Genomic DNA, 22,943 nt, shown 5'->3' with positions numbered 1-22,943 from the left:
TCATGCCTTTCAAAGGTCAACACAGACTAGCAACCACTAAGCTAATGCCTAATCAGGAAACAGTCCTTTGACTAGATGAAGATCTAGGATGAAACTCCGTTTCACAAATCATATACCTAATCTGTTCCAGCTTACACAGGCACTCCTGGCCTCACTAACAAGACACAACTCAGATGCTCACCATCAACTGTACACACGTTTCTGTGTCTGTCTCCTTCAGAGTGACATCACCACCTCCAGCAACCTGCTCAGCACCCCCAGGCAGGAGGGCCACACCATCTCCCTTTATCTCTGCATCTGACCTTATACTCCACATGTCCTTCTGAACTCTGACCAGGATGAGTTTTCAGAGCACTTCCCCTGGGAGCTCTGGTGTGTCCATAAGCCACACGGGCCACTGATCACCTGCCATTCAAATCAGGGAGCAGCGATTGGAATAGGCAGCATTGGCTTGCACTGAAATGAACACACTGTCTCAGATCACTACATTGTAAAAATCTCAAAAGTAGAGACGATGTCTCAGTCATTTCAGTTTCCTAATTCTTGTTACAAAATAGGTATGGATCTTTTTCTGGTGATCTTCTGACTGTAGAAACAATGAGCTCACTGCATGAATAAACACACTCACATGCATCTACCCAGGAGTCCAAATGAAAGGCACAGAAGCAGGATAGGAAGCAGGGACCCAAAGAAAGTCAGGGATTCCTGCACTATGTGATAGTCTTGACAAGGGGCTGAGAGGAACTGAGGTTTCTCACCTGTGCTTCCTTCTGCATTTCTCCTTTAAGATCATCAAAATATGTGCTTTCTCCTTCATCATATTCCGCATCAAACATCTCCTTCAATTTTCTCTTCTTATCCAAATGCTTTTTCTTGGCACTTTCTTCTTCGTCGGGGTCAATTTCTTCCTTGTTTCTCTATATCTTCATTCTTAAATTTCCAGAAGAAAAAATTTTGTGTATGTTTATGAAGGTCTTTTCTTTAAACATTATGTTTTTTAAAGTTCTATTTAAACAAAAATCTTAGCAAAAATCTGTTATCATTATCAATAAAACAAAACAAAACACAACATAACCTTTGTCTCTGAATAACATGGTACTGCTACAGGAAATTGTTACATCTGCATTACAATTAGCTGCTATTCCTTAAGCTGGCTGGGAACACAAACTAGAATAAAAATAACAGACATGTCCCTCACCCAGATGCTCCCAGACCCTGTTCTAAAGAAATATTAGGGAGAACAGGGACTTCATTCTTTTAAATGACACTTAAATTTAAAAAGAGGAGAATGATGGCAATGGTTGAATGTAAGTCTGAGAAGCTAAGACTTCTGTGAGTGAAAAATCACAGTGGTCTTGGCAAATGACTATGGCAAGAAACAGTAGTAACTGTCGTCCAAAACTTAACAAGTAAACAAGAAAGCTTCTCTTTGGTCCCCACATCCCCACCCTTTAGGAAGGAATCTATCCATCCAGTCTGCAATCTTCACACATCACCAGTAAGATTTGCATTTCTCAGTGTGGGCCTCTCTCAGAACACAATGACCAAGAACAGCCAGCTATGACAAAGTCATACCTGAGTGTCGGGGCCCGATTTTCCCTTGTGCACGTCCCCTGTTTCCAAGTCTTCAAAGTCACCGTAGAGCTCCTCTGGGAAAAGAACACCCAAAGGCTGCTCTGTGAGCCAGGCATGCATGTGCTGCTGGCCCCACCCACGACAGGCCCACAATGCGCTCCGCGTTCCAAGCCTCAGTCTTACTGTTCCCGTCACTAGACACACAGGCAAAACTTTGCACTAGGGAATGCTTCGTAAAACAGTTAGTATTTCATCATCTGTTTAGGTAAACTAAATTGACCCAATCCACATTTCCGCACTTCATGTCAAAAATCCCAATCTCAATTTTTCCAGTATAGATAATGGACACTCTTTCGTTTTTTTTTTTTTTTTTTTTTTTTTTTTTTTTTTTTTGAGACGGAGTCTCACTCTGTCACTCAAGCTGGAGTGCAGTGGCACGATCTCAGCTCACTGCAACCTCTTCCTCCCAGGTTCAAGCAATTCTACTGCCTCAGTCTCCCGAGTAGCTGGGATTATAGGCACCCGCCACCAGGCCTGGCTAATTTTTATATTTTTAGTAGAGATGGGATTTCACCATATTGGACAGGCTGGTCTTGAACTCCTGACCTCGTGATCTGCCCTCCTCAGCTTCCCAAAGTGCTGGGATTACAGGCATGAGACACTGCAACCGGCCAATGGACACTTTTTATGAAAGACACAGAGGTCTATCTGTGTCCCCCAAATGAATAATTCAAAGAGTGAATGGAAAAGTCCCATGCTGATAACCAGCACATGTGAAAAGGAGTCTCAATGTAAGTTCAACACAACACAATCGTGTAACACACCTAGGGGAAATTTTAGATCATGTAAAACAGCATTTAGATTAAGAGTAGAGCCCCAAACCACACCAAACCCATGGGAAGAGCTTATTCACTCATTCAGTCCTTCATTTGTTTTTGGAGCTCTGGGTTCAATTATAGTTCCCACTCTTAAAAGAAATAGACAAGTAAGGCTGGGTGCAGTGGCTCACACCTGTAAACCCAGCACTTTGGGGGCCCGGGAGGCAGAGGTTGCAGTGAGCCATAATTGCATCACGGAACTCCAGCCTGGGTGACAAAGTGAGACCCTGTCTCAAAAAAAGGAAAACAAAAGAAAGAGGCAAGTTAAAACTCATTTGGGAGAGCAATGTTTAGAAGGCTATTAAAACATTTTCACATAAGGGCCAAAGAACCAGGTAGATGTTATAAAAGATAGGAAGCTCCTATTTGTAATAAAAGCAAAAAAGGATAAAATAGGAATAAACCTAACAAGAAGTGCACCAGAACTTTATTTATTTAAAAAAGAAGAAAAGCTTTAATATGCTACCAAAGGACAAAAGGAATAGCATCACTACCAACACTCGTAAGTGCTCTCCACACCAGGCACTGTGTTAAGTACTTTCCTTGCCTTAACCACATTCTTCAACCCAAGGAAGTAGATGTTGTAAATATTATATACTGAATAATGGTATGTCCTCATTTGAAAAGGAAGACCCGACATCACAAATACGCCAATTCTCCCTTTAGCCCAGTTACAACCTGAAACCACCACTAAGGATTTCTGGTCTAGAGAAGATAACACATTATACCCTCCTAAGAAATGTAACCCAAACTCTAGAAATAATAGACAGGAGATGATCAATGGAGAATTCCGAAAGGTGGACAGAAAAAGGCTGCTGAGGGACTCTAGGACTAGGGAATGCATAGTGGCCAGGTGTCTCCCTGGACCTCATCCAATAGGACGGTGACCCAGGCCCAGAGTTTCCCAACTCCCAACGTAGCAATAGAAGGCAACCCAGGCAGACTCAGTCCCCACAGATCAAAGGAGATCTTCCCCACAACAAGAAAACCAGCTCCACACACCAACACAACCACCATTCCCCACCCACCTAGCTGCAGCAGGTGGCCCAGCCTGGGGCAGCTCCCCTGTTCCCTCAGGTGGGCAACAGCAGGGACTGGTGGGAGAATCCCAGTGATACATATTAGCCAAACAGACCAAAATAACACCATGAAGGCTCTGAAATTAAATTGCCATTGGAATCACAGCCCACAAAGTAGACCAAGACCTACAGACTAAACCTAAATAGGAGGACTGCCTGCAAAAATAAAAAAATTACATAGGCAGATGTTGGAACCACCTGACTCATCACTTATAACAGTCAGTATAAAAATGCTTCAACAAGCAACTACAAATCCTATGGCAACAATCAAAGAACTGAAAACGTCAGCAAAGAAACTGAAGAAGAATCAAATGGAAATTAAAGAAATATAAAATACAGTAACAGAAATTTTAAAAAAATCTAACTGGATGGGCTCTATTGAGTAAAAGTGGAGATGACAGAGGAGAGAATCAGAGAAGCTGAAACCTGATCAACAGAACTCACCCAGTCTAAACAATAGAGAGAAAATAACCTGAAAACAAATGAACAGAGCTGCACGGACCTGTGGGACGATAACAAAAGACCCCACATTTATGTTATCTGAGTCCCACAGGAGACCAGAGCTGCGAAAGCATGCAAATAACTAATTCCTGAGGGTTCCCACATTTGGTGAAAGATATAAACTTACAGATTCAAGAAGCTGAGCAAACCTCAAAGTATACCAAAAGAAAGCAACACTGATTAAACTTTCAAAACTAAAAACAAAGAGCAAAAATGGCAGAATGCCTGTAGGGACACGCCAACTCAAATGCCATGGAGGCCAGAAGGAAGTGGCACAACATTTTCAAGTGCTTAAAAAAACCAACCAAACAAAAAAACTCTTGGCTGCAAATTCTATATCCCATGAAACTACCCTTCAGAAATGAAGAGAGAAATAAAGACATTCTCAGAGGAAGAGAATATAGGAATTTGTCACTGGTCAATTTAGAAATGCTAAAAAGTGGCTACAGAAATATGTTCTGTCATTTCCACAATACAAAAAATTAAAACAAAAAATCGAAATAAAAAATGGCTACAGAAAGTTCTTATGCAGAAGGGATGAATATGGGACTATGGGAGGAGGGACAAAGGAAAGACCAGAAATGTGGATACATACGCGAGACAATCCACAGTTCTTAAAATCACATTTGACGACTGAAACAAAAACTATACCACCACGTACTACTAAAGCCAGTGATTTATACAAGTGGAAAAGGTAAAGAGACAAAAATGCAAGGCAGGTTTCCACACTTTGAAGTGGTAAATACTGGTACCAGTAGACTACTATATTACAATACACATATTGTAACATCCAGAGCAAACACTTTAAGACTATACAAACAGATACACGCAACAACATTATACAGAAATAGATCAAGATGGAGGGAAAGAAAAAGGAAACAAGCAAATAATAAAAACATCAGACATAAGCAATTATGTAACAATAAGCACCTTAAATGTAAATGGTCTAAATAAACCAAAAGACAGATTGATGGAGAGCCTATAATAAACACATGGTCCAACTAAATACTGTTCATAAGAAACTTCAAACTCACTTAAGGACCTAAGTAGGTTGAAAGTAAAAGAATGGAGAAAGATATCCTGTGAAATCATTAATTTTTTAAGGAAGCAGGAGTGAATATATTAATATCTCATGAAGTAGACTTCAAGCAAAATAATTTACCAGAGCTGGAGAGGGTCTTCACTGAACTTTAAGATCTAAAATTTCCTATGCTGCCTTGACATCTTTTGAGCCTCACAGGGCCCCAAAGGCCTAGCCGTGGGTTTTCCTGTTTCTACCAGACACCCCCTACCCCGCCACCCAACAGGAAAGGCTCCCCACCTGGCTAGTTCTTTTATCAGCCAGAACAGTTGCACCTCAGCCTAAGAAGTTTCACTTCACCTGTCTGCCAGCCCATGAATTTATTCAAACAAGCCAATTGCTCTCCCCCTCGGGAACCATTGGTCATTGTGTGCTCTTGTTACTACCAAGCCTGCCTGCTTCCTCAGCCCCCAGCCCTCACTCTGCTACAGAGTGCGGTGCCCATCTGACCCTGTGTGGCATGCAGTGCCCTCCTCTGAGCTGTGGGTATATGTGACTAAAACACTGCTGTCAATCTCATCCATCCACGCCAGGTGTCGTGTTCAGCCATCTCCTACACTTTAGGGCAGGGACCCCTCCTTCACCAATGGGGTGAAAAGGAAGTGACCATAACAACTGCTTAATGACAAAAGGATTAACCCACCAAGAAGACATCTACTTCAACATCCTCCTCTTAGCAACTGTTAAAACTAGGCAGAGGCCGGGCACAGTGGCTCATGCCTGTAATCCCAGAACTCTGGGAGGCAAAGACAAAGGATAGCTTGAGGCCAGGAGTTCGAGCCTGGGCAACATAGCAAGGCCTCATCTCTCCAAAAAATTTTAAATTTAGCCAGGTGTGCCGGCACACACCTATAGTACCAGCTACTCAGGAGGTTAAGCCAGGGGAAGTACTTGACCCTAGGAAGTCAAGGCTGCAGTGAGTCATGTTCGTGCCACCGCACTCCAGTGTAAGTGACAGAGTGAAACTAGGCAGAAAAGGAGCAAGGATTTACAAAAGATCTGAACAGTCAACCAGCAAAATTTGACATCCCTATAACACCCCACTCCCCAACAGCAAGACACACACATTTTTAAAGCCAATAGAAATCTACCAAGATGAGGTACACTTGGGGCAATAAAAAATCACAGCAAATCTTGCTGTGCGCCCCTCTGCGCCGGCGCCGGCGCCGTGCCCCTCTCTGCGCCTTCTTTTCTCACCATGGGGAAGCGTTTGGGGGCCTCTTGAGGGACCCCCTAGATGCTTCTACTCAGAGCCCCCAAAGCAGGGGAGCCTCCACTCCTCTGTCTGCAGCCGCCCCTGTCGGTTCTCGCTACCCAGGGTTCAGTGGCCTGGGGGCTGACGGAGGTGGTCGCCTCTGCCAAGGCCCCTCCCGGCACCTCCCTGGCTCATCCAGCCCCCCTTCCTCCCACGCTGGCTCACGCAAAGTGCTCTGGTCACCAGGAGCCCTTCCCGACCAGCCCTGGCCCCTTCTTGGCCTTCGCCCATCTGGCCTCCCCTGGAACCCTGACCTGGGTGCCGGGCCTGCTGGTCCAGAGCCCACCCCGCCCTGAACAACCCCGAGTCTCAGCCACCCTCGGCTCTTACCCTTTCGCAGCTGGGGAGTGGAGCCTGGGCCTGCGCCTCTCCGCGCCTGCGCCGGCGCTGTGCGCCTCTCCGCGCCTGCGCCGGCGCTGTGCGCCTCTCCGCGCCGCCGCTGTGCGCCTCTCCGCCGCTGTCCGCCTCTCCGCCGCTGGCCGCTGTCCGTCTCTCCGCCGCTGTCCGCCTCTCCGCCGCTGTCCGCCTCTCCGCCGCGCCGCCGCTGACCGCCTCTCCGCCGCTGACCGCCTCTCTGCCGCTGTCCGCCTCTCCGCCGCGCCGCCGCTGTCCGCCTCTCCGTCGCTGTCCGCCTCTCCGCCGCTGTCCGCCTCTCCGCCGCGCCGCCGCTGTCCGCCTCTCCGCCGCGCCGCCGCTGACCGCCTCTCCGCCGCGCCGCCGCTGACCGCCTCTCCGCCGCTGTCCGCCTCTCCGCCTCTCCGCCGCTGACCGCCTCTCCGCCGCTGACCGCCTCTCCGCCGCGCCGCCGCTGGCCGCCTCTCCGCCGCGCCGCCGCTGTCCGTCTCTCCGCCGCTGTCCGCCTCTCCGCCGCGCCGCCGCTGACCGCCTCTCCGCCTCTCCGCCGCTGACCGCCTCTCCGCCGCTGACCGCCTCTCCGCCGCGCCGCCGCTGACCGCCTCTCCGCCGCTGTCCGCCTCTCCGCCTCTCCGCCGCTGGCCGCCTCTCCGCCGCGCCGCCGCTGTCCGCCTCTCCGCCGCGCCGCCGCTGACCGCCTCTCCGCCGCGCCGCCGCTGACCGCCTCGCCGTCGCTGTCCACCTCTCCGCCGCGCCGCCGCTGTCCGCCTCTCCGCCGCGCCGCCGCTATCCGTCTCTCCGCCGCTGTCCGCCTCTCCGCCGCTGTCCGCCTCTCCGCCGCGCCGCCGCTATCCGTCTCTCCGCCGCTGTCCGCCTCTCCGCCGCGCCGCCGCTGTCCGCCTCTCCGTCGCTGTCCGCCTCTCCGCCGCTGTCCGCCTCTCCGCTGCGCCGCCGCTGACCGCCTCTCCGCCGCGCCGCCGCTGACCGCCTCTCCGTCGCTGTCCACCTCTCCGCCGCGCCGCCGCTGTCCGCCTCTCCGTCGCGCCGCCGCTGTCCGCCTCTCCGCCGCTGTCCGCCTCTCCGCCGCGCCGCGGCTGTCCGCCTCTCCGCCGCGCCGCCGCTGACCGCCTCTCCGCCGCGCCGCCGCTGTCCGCCTCTCCGGCGCGCCAACGCTGGCCGCCTCTCCGCCGCTGTCCGCCTCTCCGCCACGCCGGCACCGGCGCTGTGTGCCTTTGCAAGGGCGGAACTGCGTTCTCCTCGGCACAGACCCGGAGAGCATTGCGAGGGCGGAGCTGCGTTCTGCTCTGCACAGACGTTGGGGCACTGCCTCGCTTTGGGACAACTCGGGGCCGCATGGACGGTGAATAAAATCCTTCCTGTTTGCAGCCATGTTTGTGGTTGGTGGCAGCGATGGACACTGCAGCCAGCCAGAGTGTAGAAAGGCATCGGGGTAAGTGCGCTATCCAGGCTGCACTGCTGGTGGCCTGGGACGGGTTGGGAGCCCTATCTCAGGCGTCACTGCCCGTCTTGGGTGGCTGGTTGGGTGTGCTATCTGGGGCTGTGCTGCCTGCACCGGGCGGGGCGGTTTGGGGGCTCAAACCGGGGCTGCACTTCCTTTGGCGGGGAGCCGGTTGGGGGCACTATCCCAGACTGTATTGCTGGCAACAGTGAGGTGGGTTAAGTGTGCTATCTGGGGCTGCACTGTGCGGCTGTCGGGGGTGGGGGGGTGGCGGTTTTGGGTTGAGGGCGCTATGGGGTGCTGTAATGCCCATGGTGCGGGGAGGCGGGGCAGTTAGGGTATGTTGGGTGTGCTATTGGCGGGGGCGACACTGCTGGTGGTAGGGGGCAGGGTGGGTTGGGGGCCACATCAGGGGCTGCACTGATTGCTTTAGCTAGGATTTCTGGTACTATGTTAAACAACAGTGGTGACAGGGGGCATCCTTATCATGTTCCAGATCTTAGAGGAAAAGCTTTCCATTTTTCCCCATTCCATATGATTCTAGCTGTGGGTGTCTTTCCTGTAGTTTTTATTATGTTGCGGTATGTTTCTTCTGTGCCCGTTTCTTTGAGGATTTATAGCATGAAGGGATGTTGAATTTCATCAAATGCTTTTTCGGTTTCAGTTGACATGATCATACTGTTTTTGTCGTTTATTTGGTTGATATGATGTATCACATTGTATGTTGAGTGACTCCTGCATTCCAGGGGATACATCCCACTTGATCATGATGAATTATCTTTTTAATGTATTACTGAATTTGATTCACTGGTATTTTGTTGAGGATTTTTGCATCAATATTAGAGATCCTGGCCTGTAGTTTTCTTCTTTGATGCTTTTATCTGATTTTCGTATCACAGTAATAATGGTCTCATAGAATAAGTTTGGAAGTGTTCCCTCCTGTTTTTCAAAATAGTTTGAGCAGGATTCGTACTAGGTCTTTAAATTGTTTGGTGTGAAGCCATCAGCAGTGAAGACGTCAGTTCCTGGGCTTTTCTTTACTGGGAGACTTTTTCTGATGGCTTCAATCTCATTACTTGTTACCAATCTGTTCTGGTCTTGGATGTTCTCATTGTTTAACCTAAGTAGGTTGTATGCATCTAGGAATTTGCCAATTTCTACTAGGCTTTCCAATTTATTGGCATATAATAGCCAGTTATGATCCTTTGAATTTCTGAAGTATTAGTTGTAATGTCTCCTTTTTTTAATCTGTTGATTTTATTTATTTGAATCTTGTCTCTTTTCTTAGGCTGGTTAAAAGTTTGTCAATTTTGTTTAGCTTTCCAGAAAACCAACTTTTCGTTTAATCTTGTGTGTTTTTTATTTCAATTTTGTTTCTGCTACGATCTTATTTATTTTCTTATTTTCGGTTTAGTTTGTTCTTACTTTACTAGTTCTTTAAGATGTATTGTTTATTTGAAGTTTTTCTTTTGTTTGGATAGTAGGCACTTATAGCTGTAAATCTCTGCCTTTGTACTGCTTTCTGCGCAACAAGTTTTGGTATGCTGTGTTTTCATTACCCTTAGTTTCATGAAATTTTTGAATTTCTGTCTTAGTATCTTCATTGACCCGCTAGTCATTTATTCAGGAGGGTAGTGTTTAACTTCCATGTGATTGTATTGTTTCCAAAATTACTTTTCTTATTGATACCTAGTTTTATTCCTTTGCAGTGAAAGAAGATGGCCACGGAGACAGACAGCAGCATGGTCAGAGTGGTAGGAGCCCGCCATCAGGGAGAGCTGCTCCATGCCTGGCTGCTGGGAGCTAGAGCCTGCGGCCCACTGGCTTGCCTCACTGTAGTTGGTGGTGGCGGTGACAGAGACTGCAGCATGACCAGAGTGGTAGGACAGGGGCTATCCAGGGCTGCACCTTTCACAGTGTGGGGTGGGTTGGGGGCGCTATCCAGGGTGTCATTGCCTGCATTAGGGGTACTGGTTGGTAGCACTGCACAGGGCTGCACTGCCCACGGCAGGGAGGGTGGGTTATGGGTGCTTTCTGGGGCTGCAATGCCCATGGAGGAGGACAGGTTAGGGCATATCGGGTATACGCTACTGGCGGCATTGGGGGACGGAGGTGAGGGGCGCTATTGAGGGCAGGACTAGCCATGGAGCGGGGGCGAGTTCGGTGCTATCAGGGGCTGCACTGCTGGCGGCAGTCAACAGAGTTGGCATCCAAGGAAGGAGTGGTTCTCCTCTCCCTGACTGCACACTCCAGAGGGCGAACCACTCTTGGTCATACTGGAGTACGGCAGGGCACGCAGCGTTTGCATGGGAATCCTGAGCATGGCAGAGCCCCCACACCCACCGTGGTTCCTGGGCCTGTGCACTCTGGGTCTGTGCCTCAGAGGCTGCCAGGCACCCCTGGGGACACCACGGGGGACAGGGCCCTGTGTGTGGAGGTGTCCCGAACAGGAATTGGCACCTGGGTGCGGAGGGCTGGCTGGGTCTGAATTTGTCTGCTTCTCCTGTTCCCTGAGGAGTGCAGCCCCAGTGGGCCCAATGGTTCCTGTGGAGTGGGGAGCTGGGTGCTGTGGTGTCTCCAGCACCCACCCCAGACCCCAGTTCCCGGCCAGCTTGGGCCAAAAGGAGAGGCTGGACTTTGGAGGGTGGGTGTGAGTGCCTTTGCTGAAACTGGCCCCTGCCACCCAGTGGCCAGCATGACAAGTTGAGGCTCTAACGCTTCCACTCCTCACAACTTCCTCTAGGCTTTTCTGGCTTTGCCCGCCCAGCTGCTCCGTGCCAGGAGGAGGAGGAGACACCTAGAGCCTGCAACACCACGACTCGCCTCGCTGCGGGTGGGTGGCAGTGACGGAGACTGCAGTGCGCCAGAACGGTAGGAGAGCGGCCGCGCTAGGAGGGCAGGCGGCTGCAGGCAGGGTTGGGAGTCAGGCTTACAGTGATGGACGGGCTGCAGCAGTGGCCAGGTGGTAGGAGCCTTGTAGGGAGGGCTGGTGCATTGGCAATGGGCCTGGCTTTGCCCTGTGCCTGCCGTGGATCTGGCCCTGTACTGCCCTGCCTTGCCCTGTACCTGACCTACTGTTACCTGGACTCTCGGCCCTGTCCTGCTCTGGTCCCATCCTGTCCCTGCCTTGGCCCCGTGCTACCCTGTCCCTTCCCTGGTCTTGCCCTGGCATTGGCCCTGCCCCGAACCTGCACTGGCCTGACCTTGGCTCTGGTCCTGGCTCTGGCCCTGCCCCTTGTCCTGACCCTGGTCCTGTCATGGCACTGGCCCTGCCAATGGTCATGGTCCTGCTCCTGTTCTGGCCCTGACCTGGCCTTGGAAATGTCCTGGCCCTGCTTTGGCCCATCCCTGCCCTGGCCCCACCATGGGCCTGCCTGTTCTGCCCTCTCCTGGCACTGACCTTGCCCTGTCATGGCCCAGTGGTGCCATTGCCCTGCCTTACCCTGCGCTGGTTGTGCCTTGGCCCCGCTTGGTGCTGGCCACTCCCTGGACCTGCCCTGGACCTGCCCTAACCCTGCCTTGGCTTTTGCCCTGCCCTCACTATGGCCTGGCCCTGGCCCTAGCCTTGGTCCTGCCATATCCCTGGCCCTGCCCTTATCCAGGCCCTGCCCCTGCTGCTGCCCTGGCCCTGGCCTGGAACCTGGTCCTGTCAAGGACCTGCCCTGACTCTGCCATGGCCCTGGCCCTTCTCTGCCTTGTTCCTGGCCCTGACCCAGACCCAGACCCTTTCCTGGCTCTGCACTGGCCTTTCCCTGGCCCTGAGCTGGCAGTGGTCTGCCCCTGGTCTTGCCATCACCCTGCCCTGCTGTGCTCCGGATGTGTCATCACCCTGCCCTGGCCCTACTCTGCCTTTGACCCTGCCCTGGCCTTACCTTGGCCCTCACCCTAGTCTTCGCTAGGCCCAGCACAGACCTGGCTCTGACCCTGGCCCTGGTCTTTGTCCTGCCATAGCCTTGGCCCTGAAGTGGACTTGGAGGTGTCCTGGCCCTGGTGTAACATGGCTCTGCGTTGGCCTGTCTCTGCCCTGTCCCAGTACTGACCCGGCCACGCTATTTCCCTGCCCTACCCTGCCTTGGCTGTGCCCTGGTTCAGTTCTGGCCCTGGCCCCGGCCCTGCCCTGGACATGCTCTGACACTGCCTCAGCCTTGGCACTAGCCTGGCTCTTTCTTGGCATCAGCCCTGCTCTCTCTGTGGACTGGCTCTTGTCCTGTCCTGCACTGGCCATACCATGCCCTGCCCTGCCCTGCCCTGACTCAGCCCTGACTCAGCCTTGGCCTTGGCATTGCCCCTGGTCCTGCCATATTTCTTGCCCTGTCCCTACCCTAGCCTTGGACCTGACCCTTACCTTGCTCTGGCCCTGCCCTTGCCCTAATGCAGCCCCTGGTCCTGTCATGGCCCTGCCCTGGACCTGTCCTGGCCCTGGCCCTTCCCTGCTTGAGACCTTGCCCTGGTTCTCCCATGGCCCTGACCCTGAAATGCCTGGCCCTCCCCTGGCCTTGCACTGCTCTGGTCCTTGCCCTGACTCTGGTCCTGTCACTGACCTAGCCCCAGCCCTGTTGCTGGTCTTACCATGGCCCAGACCCTGCCTTGGCCCTGCCCTGACACTGTCCTGGACCCTGGCTGTGCCAAGAACCTGTACTGTCCTTGCCCTTGTTTTGCTCCTGCCCCGAACCTGGTCCTGCCCAGGCCATTTCTATGGCCCTGGCCCTGGCCCTGCCCAGGTCTTGGCACTGGCCTGGCCCTGCCCTGCCCTGGCCCTATGCTTTCCTGGCCCTGCCTTGCTGGCCCTGGCCCTGCCTTGGCCCTAGCCTGGCTTTGACCCTGCCCTGGCCCTACCTTGGCCTTCACCCTAGCCTTACCTGGGCACTGTGTTGGACCTGGCCATAGCACAGACCTGGTTGTGGCCCTGGCCCTGCCGTGGCTCTGGCCCAGACCCTAGCCCTGCCAGGTACCTGTCCTGGCCCAGCTCTGGGCCTGGCTTTGTCCCTAATTCTTAGATGACCCTGGCCCTGCCCCTGCCCCTGCCCTTGCCCTTGCCCTGGCCTTGGACATGTCTGTGGTCCTAACCCTGGCCCTGCCCTGGAGCTGCCACTGTCTTGGCCGTGCCCTGGCTCTGGCCCTGCCCCGGCCCTGCCCTGGCCCCAGCCATAGACCTGCCCTGGTTGGTCGTGCCCTACCTTAACCCTGTGCTCCCCTGGGCCTGCTCCACCCTGCCCTGGCCCTGCCCTCCCTTTGGCCCTGCCCTGACCCCACCTTGGCCCTCACACTGGCCCTAGCACAGACCTGGTCCTATCTGTGGCCTTGGCCTGGCATTGACCCCTGCTCCTGACCCTGGTCCTGCCATGGCCCTCGCCCTGCCAATGACCCTGGCGGCCCTTACCCTGGCCCTGTCTTGGCCCTGGCCCTGAACTGGCCCTGCCCTGACCCTGGCCCTGAAGTGGATTTGCAGGTGTCTTGTCCATGGTTTAACCTGGTCTTACCATGGCCCTGTCCCTCCCCTGGCTCTGTCCTGGTCTTGTGCTGACCCTGACCCAGACCTTGGCCCTGCCCCAGCCTTGTCCTAGACCTGGCCATGGCCCTGCGTCTGCCCTGGACCGGCGCTGGCACTGGCATGGACCCTGGCCCTGGCCCTTCGCTACTTAAGGCCATACCCTGGCCCAGCCCTGGTCCTGACCCTGTCCTGGCCCTAATTTGGCCTGGCTCTACCCTGGCATGCTATTCTGGCCCTAGCCCTGACCCTGTCCCTGTCCCTGTCCTGCTCCTAGCCCCGTTGCTGGTCCTGCCATGGCCCTTGTCCTGACATTGCCCTTTCCTGGTTCTGGCCCTGGCCCTGTCCCAGCCCTGCTCTGGCCCTGGTCTGAACCCTGGCCCTGCAATAGACCTGCCTTGGTCCTGCTCAGACCCTGGCTCTGGCCCTACCTCTGCCCTGGCCATACCCTTGCCCTGGCCTGGACCCCGGTCCTGGTCCTTGTCCTGCCCCAGCCGTGGCCCTGGCCCTGCCCTGCCTGTGCCCTGTTCTATCCTGGGCTGGCCCTGCCATGGCCTGGTCTTGCCATTGCCCTGCCCTAGCCTGCCCTGCTTGTGCCCTAGATCTGCCCTGGCCTTTGCCCCTGTCTTGCTTCTAGCCTTGACTGAGCCCTGGACCTTCCCTGACCTTGCCTCAGCCCTGGCACTACCCTGGCCTTCCCTTGGCATTTGCCCTACTCTCTCTATGGCCTGGCTCTGGTCCTGCCCTGCTCTGCTCTTGTTCTGTCCTGGCACAGCCCTGGCCCTGGTCCTGGCCCTGCCGTATCACTGGCTCTGGTCCTGCCCTTATGCAGACCTGACCCTGCCACTGCCTTGGCTTTGGCCTGGACCTTGGCCATACAGTGACCCTGCCATGACCCTTTCCTGGTCCTGGCCTGGAGCCTGGCCCTGCCAAGGACTCGCCCTGGCTCTGTCATGGCCCTGGCCCTTTCCTGGATTTGGATGTGTCCTGTCCCTTATTTGCCCCGGCCCTTCCCTGGCTCTGCCATACCCCTTCTCTGGGGTAGGGCCAGGGTCAGGACCAGACCAGGGCAGGGTCAGGACCAGGGTAGGGCCATGGTAAGGCCTGAAGATGGGAAGGGCCAGGGCAGCAGCTGGACCAGGGAAGGGTCAGGGCCAGGGATGTAGTAGGACTAGGGGCAGAGCCGGCGGCACTAGGGCTGAGCCAGGGCAGAGCAGGAGAGATTACTTTAGGCTATTACGTAAAATTTTTATTTTAGATTTTTAAGATAACTATAGTAGTAGTAATGTCTATACTATGTTGTTTGTAATAGTAATATTTGCAGTAATCACTAAATTTTAACTAATACTATCTTTGCTTCCAGTAGTGTTCTATGAGTATAATTTTATCAACATGTAAATATGTGAGGCATTGATTCTCATAATAATTCTATGTGCTAGGTACTTAAAGCATCCCCATTTTCCAAATGTAGGAAACAGGCATAAAGAAGGTAAATACTTGGCCAGATTACTCCTGTAATCCCAGCACTTTGGGAGGCCAAGGCAGGCAGATGGCTTGAGCTCAGGAGTTTGGAACCAGCCTGGGCAACATTGTGAAACCCCATCTCTACTAAAAATGCACAAAAGAACTAATTTAAGTTTCTTGTAGGATTCTGGTTATAAACCACTGGTCAAACACACAGGGCATGGATAGGGCAGGGCCAGGGACAAGGTCAGGCCAGGAAGCGGCTGGGGCCAGGGCCAAGGCAGGGCCAGAGCTGGACTTGGAGGTGTCCTGGTCTGATTTGCCCTGCCCCAATGTTGGCCCAGCCCTGCTCTGGCACGTCCTGTCATGCCCTGTCCCTGGCCTGAGCATTGGCCCTGGCCCTGTCCTGCTTCTGGCCCTGCCCCGGAGTTGACCAGGCACTGCCATGGCCCAGTCCTGCATTGCCCTGCCCTCCTCTGCCCTGGTGCTACCATGGCCCTACTTGGGCCCTAGCTCTGCCTCGACTCTGGACCTGCCCTGACTCTGCTCAGCCCTGGATCTATCCTGACTCTGCCATGGTGTTGCCCTCCCATCTCTATGGCCTGGCTCTGGCCATGCGTTGCACAGGCCATGCTCTGCCCTGTGTGCCCCAGCCTGGGCCCAGCCCTCATCCTATCATATTCCTGACCCCAGCCAAACCCTTGTTCTGGGCATGACCCTGCCGTGGCCCTCTCCTGGCCCTTCCTTGGTCCTGCCCTGCCCTTCCATGCCCTGGCCTTGCCCTCACCCTGCATTGGCCCTGCACTGGTCCTGCCCTGCCCTGGCACTGCCTTGGCCCCGGCCCTGCCTTCTCCCTGGCCTTGCCTTTGCCCTGCCCTGGCCTGACCCCAGGCCTACTGAGTCCATGAAATGGCCCTGGACCTGCCTTGCCATCCTCTGTCCTGGCCCTGTATTGTCCCCACCATGCTCTGGTCCAGCGCTTGCCCTAGCCCTGTTGCTAGTCCTGCCACTGCTATGGCCCTGCTCTGTTTTTGGCCATGCCCTGTGCTACCCTAGCCCTGCCCTACCTTGGCCCTACCATGGCCTTCTCCTACCCTGGCCTGGCCCTACACTGGCCTTTTCTACCCTGGCCTTGCCCTTCCCTGATCTTGCCCTGCCCTGGCCTTGCCCTGCCCTGGCCTTGGCTTTGCCTTATCCTGGTCCTGGTTCTGCCCTGACCCTGGCCTTGCTATGGATCCTCTCTGGTTCTGCTTTCTCCCTGGCCCTGCCCTTGCTCTGGCCCTGTCCCTGGCCCAGCCTTGACCCTGACCCTGGCCCTGACAATCCCCAGGTCTGACACTGGCCATGCTTGGCCCTGGCCCCTCCTTTTGGCCCTGCCCTGGCCCTGCCTTAGCCCTGTGCTATCTTAGTCCTGCCCTGGCCCTGAACTCGCCCTGGCCCTACCCTCACCCTACACTGGCCCCGCCCTACCCTGGCCTTGCCGTGCCCTGGCCCTGCCTTTGGCCTGCTCTGGCTCTGGTTCTGCCCTGGCCTTGCCCTTGCCCTGGACCCTCCCTGGCCATGTTTTTTCCATGGTCCTTCTCTGGCCTTGCCCTTGCCCTGTCCCCTTTCTGGTCCTGCCATGTTTCTGGCCCTGCCCTGTCCATGTCCTGGACCTGACTCTGGCCCTGGACCTCCCTGTCCCTGCCCTGCCATACCCTGGCCCGTTCCTTGCTCTCCACTGGCCCTGCCCTGCCTTGGCCCTGTGCTACCCTAGCCCTGCCCTGGCCTTCTGCTGACCCTGATCCTGCCATGGCCCTGGCCCTGCCGTGTCCCTGCCCTGGCCCTGGTTCTTCCCTGCTTCTGGCCCTGGCCTTGGTCCTCTCATGTCCCTGGCTGTGACCCTGCCCCTGGTTTTTCTCTGGCCATGACCCTGCCCCAGTTCTGTCCTATCCCTGGCCCTGTCTCAGTTCTGTCCTAGCCCTGGCCTTTCACAGTACTTTATGCTTAGTAAGGGCTCCATGGTGTCTGTGAGTTGAATGTTGTGTTCATAGTATCTGCCAAAACAGAAAGAAAAAAAAATATTTTGATAAGAAGTTAAAGCTTTGTATATAATATGCCTTGAATTGTCAGTGCCTGTTATTAGTTGTATTACATATAGGTCATGGTTTTGTACACATAAGTCCAAACCATTGATACTGTTAAAAGGATATATGAATATATGAAAGAATGTATAAACGTAAGAATGTATCAGTATCTAATGACCTTTCCAAATTAATTTTTAATTTTAGCTCTATTAGATTTTTCTCAGTGTAACAAATGTTTATTCCTATGTAATTAAGGGTGTATTTCCTGTCCAGAATATTCATATTACCTAATTGAAAATTATACGATACAAAAATATAATACTATTTTTAGGCCAGGCATGGTGGCTCATACCTGTAATCCCAACATTTTGAGAGGCCAAGTTTGGAGAATCATTTGAGTCCAGGAGTTGACCAGCCTGGGCAACATAGTGAGACCTTGTCTTTATTAAATAAATAAATAAATAAATAAATAAATAAATAAATAGGTTGGGCACTGTGACTCATATCTGTCATCCCAGCATTTTGGGTTGCCAATGCAGGAGGATTGCTTGAGCCCAGGAGTTTGAGACCAGCCTGGGCAGAATAGCAAGACTCCATCTCTGCAAATAATAAAATATTAACCAGGTGTGGTGGTGCGCACCTGGGGTCCCAGCTACCTGGGAGGCTAAGGTGGGAGGTTTGCTCGAGGCTGCAGTGAACTGTGAATGCACCACTGCATTCCAGCCTAGGCCACAGAACAGGACCTTGTTTATAAATAAAGAAATAAGTAAAAATATAAATAAAAATAAGTAAAAATAAATATAAGTAAATATAAATATAAATACATATAAATATAAAAATGCATACATGAAAAGAAACAATTTTTAAATTTAACATCACTGAGGGCATCCTATCCATTTCATTTCATGATTCCATTACATCATTTCACTTAGATGAAATGATGAGATGACTTGAGATGAGATGAAATGATGAGATGAAATGACGAAATGATGAGATGAGATGATGAGATGAAATTTTGAGATGAAATGGTGAGTAGAAATGATGAGATGAAATGATGAGACGAAATGACAAAATTGAAAAGAAATTGAAAGGAGATGAGATGAGATAAAATGAGATGAAATGATGAGATGATGGATGAAATGATGAGATGAAACGAGATGAAATGATGAGATGAAATGAAATGAAATAATGAAATGATATGAAATAATGAAATTGAAATGAGATGAGATGAAATAATGAGATGAAATGAGATGAACGATGAGATGAAATGAGATGAAATGAGATGAAAAATGAGATGAAAAATGCGATGAAATAATGAAATGAGATGAAATGAAATGAAATAATGAAAGGAAATTATGAAATGCAATGATGAAATTGAAATGAAATTGAAATGAGATGAGTTGAAATGATGAGATGTAATGATGAAATGAAATGATGAAATGAGATGAAATGAGATGTGATGAAATGAGATGAAATAATGAGATGAAATGAGATAATGAGATGAGATGAAATCATGAGATGAAATGATGAAATGAAATGATGGATGAAATGATGAGGTGAAATGAGATGAAATGTAATGAGATGAAAAGAAATGACATAATGAAATGAAATAATGAAATGAGATGAAATAAAATAATGAAATGATGAAATAATGAAAATGAAATGGAAATGATGAGAAGAAATGATGAGATGAAATGATGAAATGATGAGATGAGATAAAATGAGATGAAATGATGAGATGAGATGAAATATGATGAGAGGAAATGACATAATGAATGAAATGATGAAATGGAATAATGAAACGGAAATGATGAGATGAGATGCAATGAGTTGAAATGAGATGAAATGATGAAATGATGAGATGAAATGAGATGTGATGAAATGATGACGAGATGAAATGATGAGATGACATGTGATGAAATGATGACATGAAATGATGACATAAAATGAGATGAAATGAGATGTAATGATGGAATGAGATGAGATGAAATGAGATGAAGTGATGAGATAAAATGATGATATGAAATGATGAATGATGAGATGAAATGAGATGAATGATGAAATGAAATGATGAGATGAACTGATGAAATGAAATGAAATAATGAAATGAAATTGAAATAAAATTGAAATGAGATGAGATGAAATGATAAGATGAGATGATGAAATAAAATGATGAAATGATGAGATGTGATGAGATGAAATGATGAGATGAGATGACATGAAATAATGAAATGAAATAATGAAATGAAATTGAAATGAGATGAGAAGATACGAGATGAGATGAAATGATGAGATGAAATGATGAAATGATGAGATAAGATGAAAAGAGTTGATGAGATGATGAGATGAAATGAGATGAAAAGAGATGAAATGATGAGATGAAATGATGAGATGAAATGAGGTGAAATGAAATTAGACGAAATGTAATGAGATGAAATGAAATGACATAATGAAATGAAAAAATGAAATAATGAAATGAGGTGAAATTAAATGAGATGATGAAATTAAATGATGAAATGAAATAATGAAATGGAAATGATGAGATGAAATGACGAGATGAATGATGAGATGAAATGATGAGATGAGATGAGATGTAATGATGAGGAAATGATGAGATATAATGAAATGAGATGAAATGAATGAGATGAAATGAAATAATGAAAGGAAGTTGAATTGAGATATGAGATGAAATGAGGTAAATTGATGAAATAAATGATGAGATGAAATGATGAAATGCTGAGGTGAGATGAGATGAAATGAGATGAAACGATGAGATGAAATGAAAGGATGAGATGAAATGATGAGATAAGGTGAGATGAGATGAAATGAGATGAAACGAGATGAAATGATGAGATGAGATGAGAAGAAATGATTTGATGAAATGAGATGAGATAAAATGATGAGATGCAATGCAATGAAGTGAAATGAAATGAAATAAATGAAATTGAAATGAGATGAGATGAAATGAGATAAAATGATGAGATGATGAGAAGAAATGAGATGAAATGATGAGATGAAAAATGAGATGAAATGATGAGATGAATTGAAATGAAATGAAATAATGAAATAATGAAATGAAATGATGAATTGATATTGAAATGAAATTGAAAGATGAGATGAGATGAAATGATGAGATGAAATGTTGAAATGATGAAGAGATGTGACATGAAATGATGAGCTGAAATGATGAGATTAAATGAAATGAAATGAGATTAAATGATGAGATGAAAAATGATGAGATTAAATAAGATGAATTGAGATGAGATGAGATGAAATAATGAAATTAGGTGAAATAATGAAATGAGATGAAATAATGAAATAAAATTGAAATGAGATGAGAAGAAATGAGATGAAATGTTGAAAAGAAAGGAGGAAATGATGAGATGAAATGATGAGATGAAATGAATTGAGATGAAATGAGATGAAAAATGATATGAAAAATGATATCAAAAATATGAAATGAAAGATGATATGAAATGACATAATGAAATAAATGAAATTAGATGAAATGAAATAGTGAAATGAAATGATGAAATAATGAAAATGAAATGGAAATGAGATGAGATGAGTTTTGATGAAATGAGATGAAATGATGAGATGAAATGAAATGATGAGGTGAAGTGATGCACTGTCACGTGTGTGTCTTTTTCCCAACCAACAAAAATTATAATTCATTAATTTTAATTTTATTATTTAAGAATATTCTTAAGAGTTGAAGGAAAAATAATATCTGTACATTATGGGTTACAATTAAGTATAAATAATACATAAATACATTAAAACTTACAAAGAATATGTTTCGGAATCGAATATACCATGCTTCTGTGATGACAGTTATTTCATGCTGGTTGTCACAATTTTACATGAAAAACTAATGAAAAGTTTTTAACTGTTTCTAAAAATAACAGTTTCCAAAACAGTTTTACATTCAAAATATGAAAAAGATGTCTTTGTGTTCCATAATCTGATGAGATTTTCACACTCTGCACATGATAATTGTTAGATTTTTATTGTGTTGATAAATTGTATATCAAATAAAAAATGTTATTACCTCTTAAATTAGGATTTTTAGGTGATATAGGCAGAAAGGAAGGCAAGTTTTTATAACTTTGTCTAAATGAACTTTCTAAATGCCTGAGTATTAAAAGATAGCATGTCTATAAATCACAATGTATATATTACTGTATGACCTAGGACCAATCAAAACCATTACCTCTGATAACATTATATTGTGCCCAGTATAAAATAGATATAATAATACCTCAAACTTAAATCCAGGCATTGTCATTGAATATCTTAAGAATATGCAGCAAAGGTGCTTTTAAAAATACAAGCTAGTGATTGTACTAAATTTGTAAATCACATAGGATAGTGGGTCATTTTAAGAATATTATTTCGCTCTTTCCTTGCCTAACGCAGCCATGGCTCGTGGTCCCAAGAAGCATCTGAAGCGGGTGGCAGCTCCAAAGCATTGGATGCTGGATAAATTGACCGGTGTGTTTGCTCCTCGTCCATCCACCGGTCCCCACAAGTTGAGAGAGTGTCTCCCCCTCATCATTTTCCTAAGGAACAGACTTAAGTATGCCCTGACAGGAGATGAAGTAAAGAAGATTTGCATGCAGCGGTTCATTAAAATCGATGGCAAGGTCCGAACTGATATAACCTATCCTGCTGGATTCATGGATGTCATCAGCATTGACAAGACGGGAGAGAATTTCCGTCTGATCTATGACACCAAGGGTCGCTTTGCTGTACATCGTATTACACCTGAGGAGGCCAAGTACAAGTTGTGCAAAGTGAGAAAGATCTTTGTGGGCACAAAAGGAATCCCTCATCTGGTGACTCATGATGCCCGCACCATCCGCTACCCCGATCCCCTCATCAAGGTGAATGATACCATTCAGATTGATTTGGAGACTGGCAAGATTACTGATTTCATCAAGTTCGACACTGGTAACCTGTGTATGGTGACTGGAGGTGCTAACCTAGGAAGAATTGGTGTGATCACCAACAGAGAGAGGCACCCTGGATCTTTTGACGTGGTTCACGTGAAAGATGCCAATGGCAACAGCTTTGCCACTCGACTTTCCAACATTTTTGTTATTGGCAAGGGCAACAAACCATGGATTTCTCTTCCCCGAGGAAAGGGTATCCGCCTCACCATTGCTGAAGAGAGAGACAAAAGACTGGCGGCCAAACAGAGCAGTGGGTGAAATGGGTCCCTGGGTGACATGTCAGATCTTTGTACGTAATTAAAAATATTGTGGCAGGATTAATAGCAAAAAAAAAAAAAAAAGAATATTATTTCAATCTATAAACGTGGATGTCTTTCCTTTTTTATGTTTTCTTTAATTTCTTTCATTAATATTTGTCATTTTTGTTGTCGAAATCTTTTACTTCCTTGGTTAAATTTATTTCTAAGTACATTTTTGTAGCTATTGTAAAAGGAATTGCTTTCTTAATTTCTTGTTTTAGCTAGTTTACTATCAATATATAGAAATGCTACTGATTTTTATATGTTGATTTATATCCTGCAACTTTATTAATTTCATGTATCACCCCAAGAAGCTTTTGGTAGAGTCTTATTTTTTTCCATGTATAAGATCACATTGTCTTTAAACAGGGACAATTTGACTGTCTCCTTTCCAATTCAGATGTCCTTTATTTCTTTCTCTCACCTAATTGTCCTGGCTAAGACTTTCACTATGTGAAATATGATTGGTGAGAATAGGCATCCTTTTCT

General features: G+C 48.7%; 2 protein-coding genes across 2 annotated transcripts; both read left to right on the top strand.

Annotated features, from left to right (window-relative positions):
• The first annotated feature begins 15,674 nt into the window (after nucleotides 1-15,674).
• LOC129143159 (uncharacterized) lies at nucleotides 15,675-17,919 on the top strand. The gene has a single exon (XM_054678013.2). The coding sequence runs from the start codon at nucleotides 15,847-15,849 to the stop codon at nucleotides 16,468-16,470; it is 624 nt and encodes a 207-aa protein (XP_054533988.1). The 5' UTR covers nucleotides 15,675-15,846; the 3' UTR covers nucleotides 16,471-17,919.
• A 2,710-nt stretch (nucleotides 17,920-20,629) lies between these two features.
• Nucleotides 20,630-22,476, top strand: LOC743398 (small ribosomal subunit protein eS4, X isoform). Its single transcript, XM_016947737.4, has one exon. The coding sequence runs from the start codon at nucleotides 21,622-21,624 to the stop codon at nucleotides 22,411-22,413; it is 792 nt and encodes a 263-aa protein (XP_016803226.2). The 5' UTR covers nucleotides 20,630-21,621; the 3' UTR covers nucleotides 22,414-22,476.
• The last annotated feature ends 467 nt before the right edge of the window (nucleotides 22,477-22,943 follow it).

The sequence above is a fragment of the Pan troglodytes genome, chromosome 12 (assembly GCF_028858775.2).
Source record: "Pan troglodytes isolate AG18354 chromosome 12, NHGRI_mPanTro3-v2.0_pri, whole genome shotgun sequence".
In the NCBI taxonomy this organism is placed as follows: domain Eukaryota; kingdom Metazoa; phylum Chordata; class Mammalia; order Primates; family Hominidae; genus Pan; species Pan troglodytes.
This window is presented reverse-complemented; position numbering and strand designations above follow the sequence as displayed.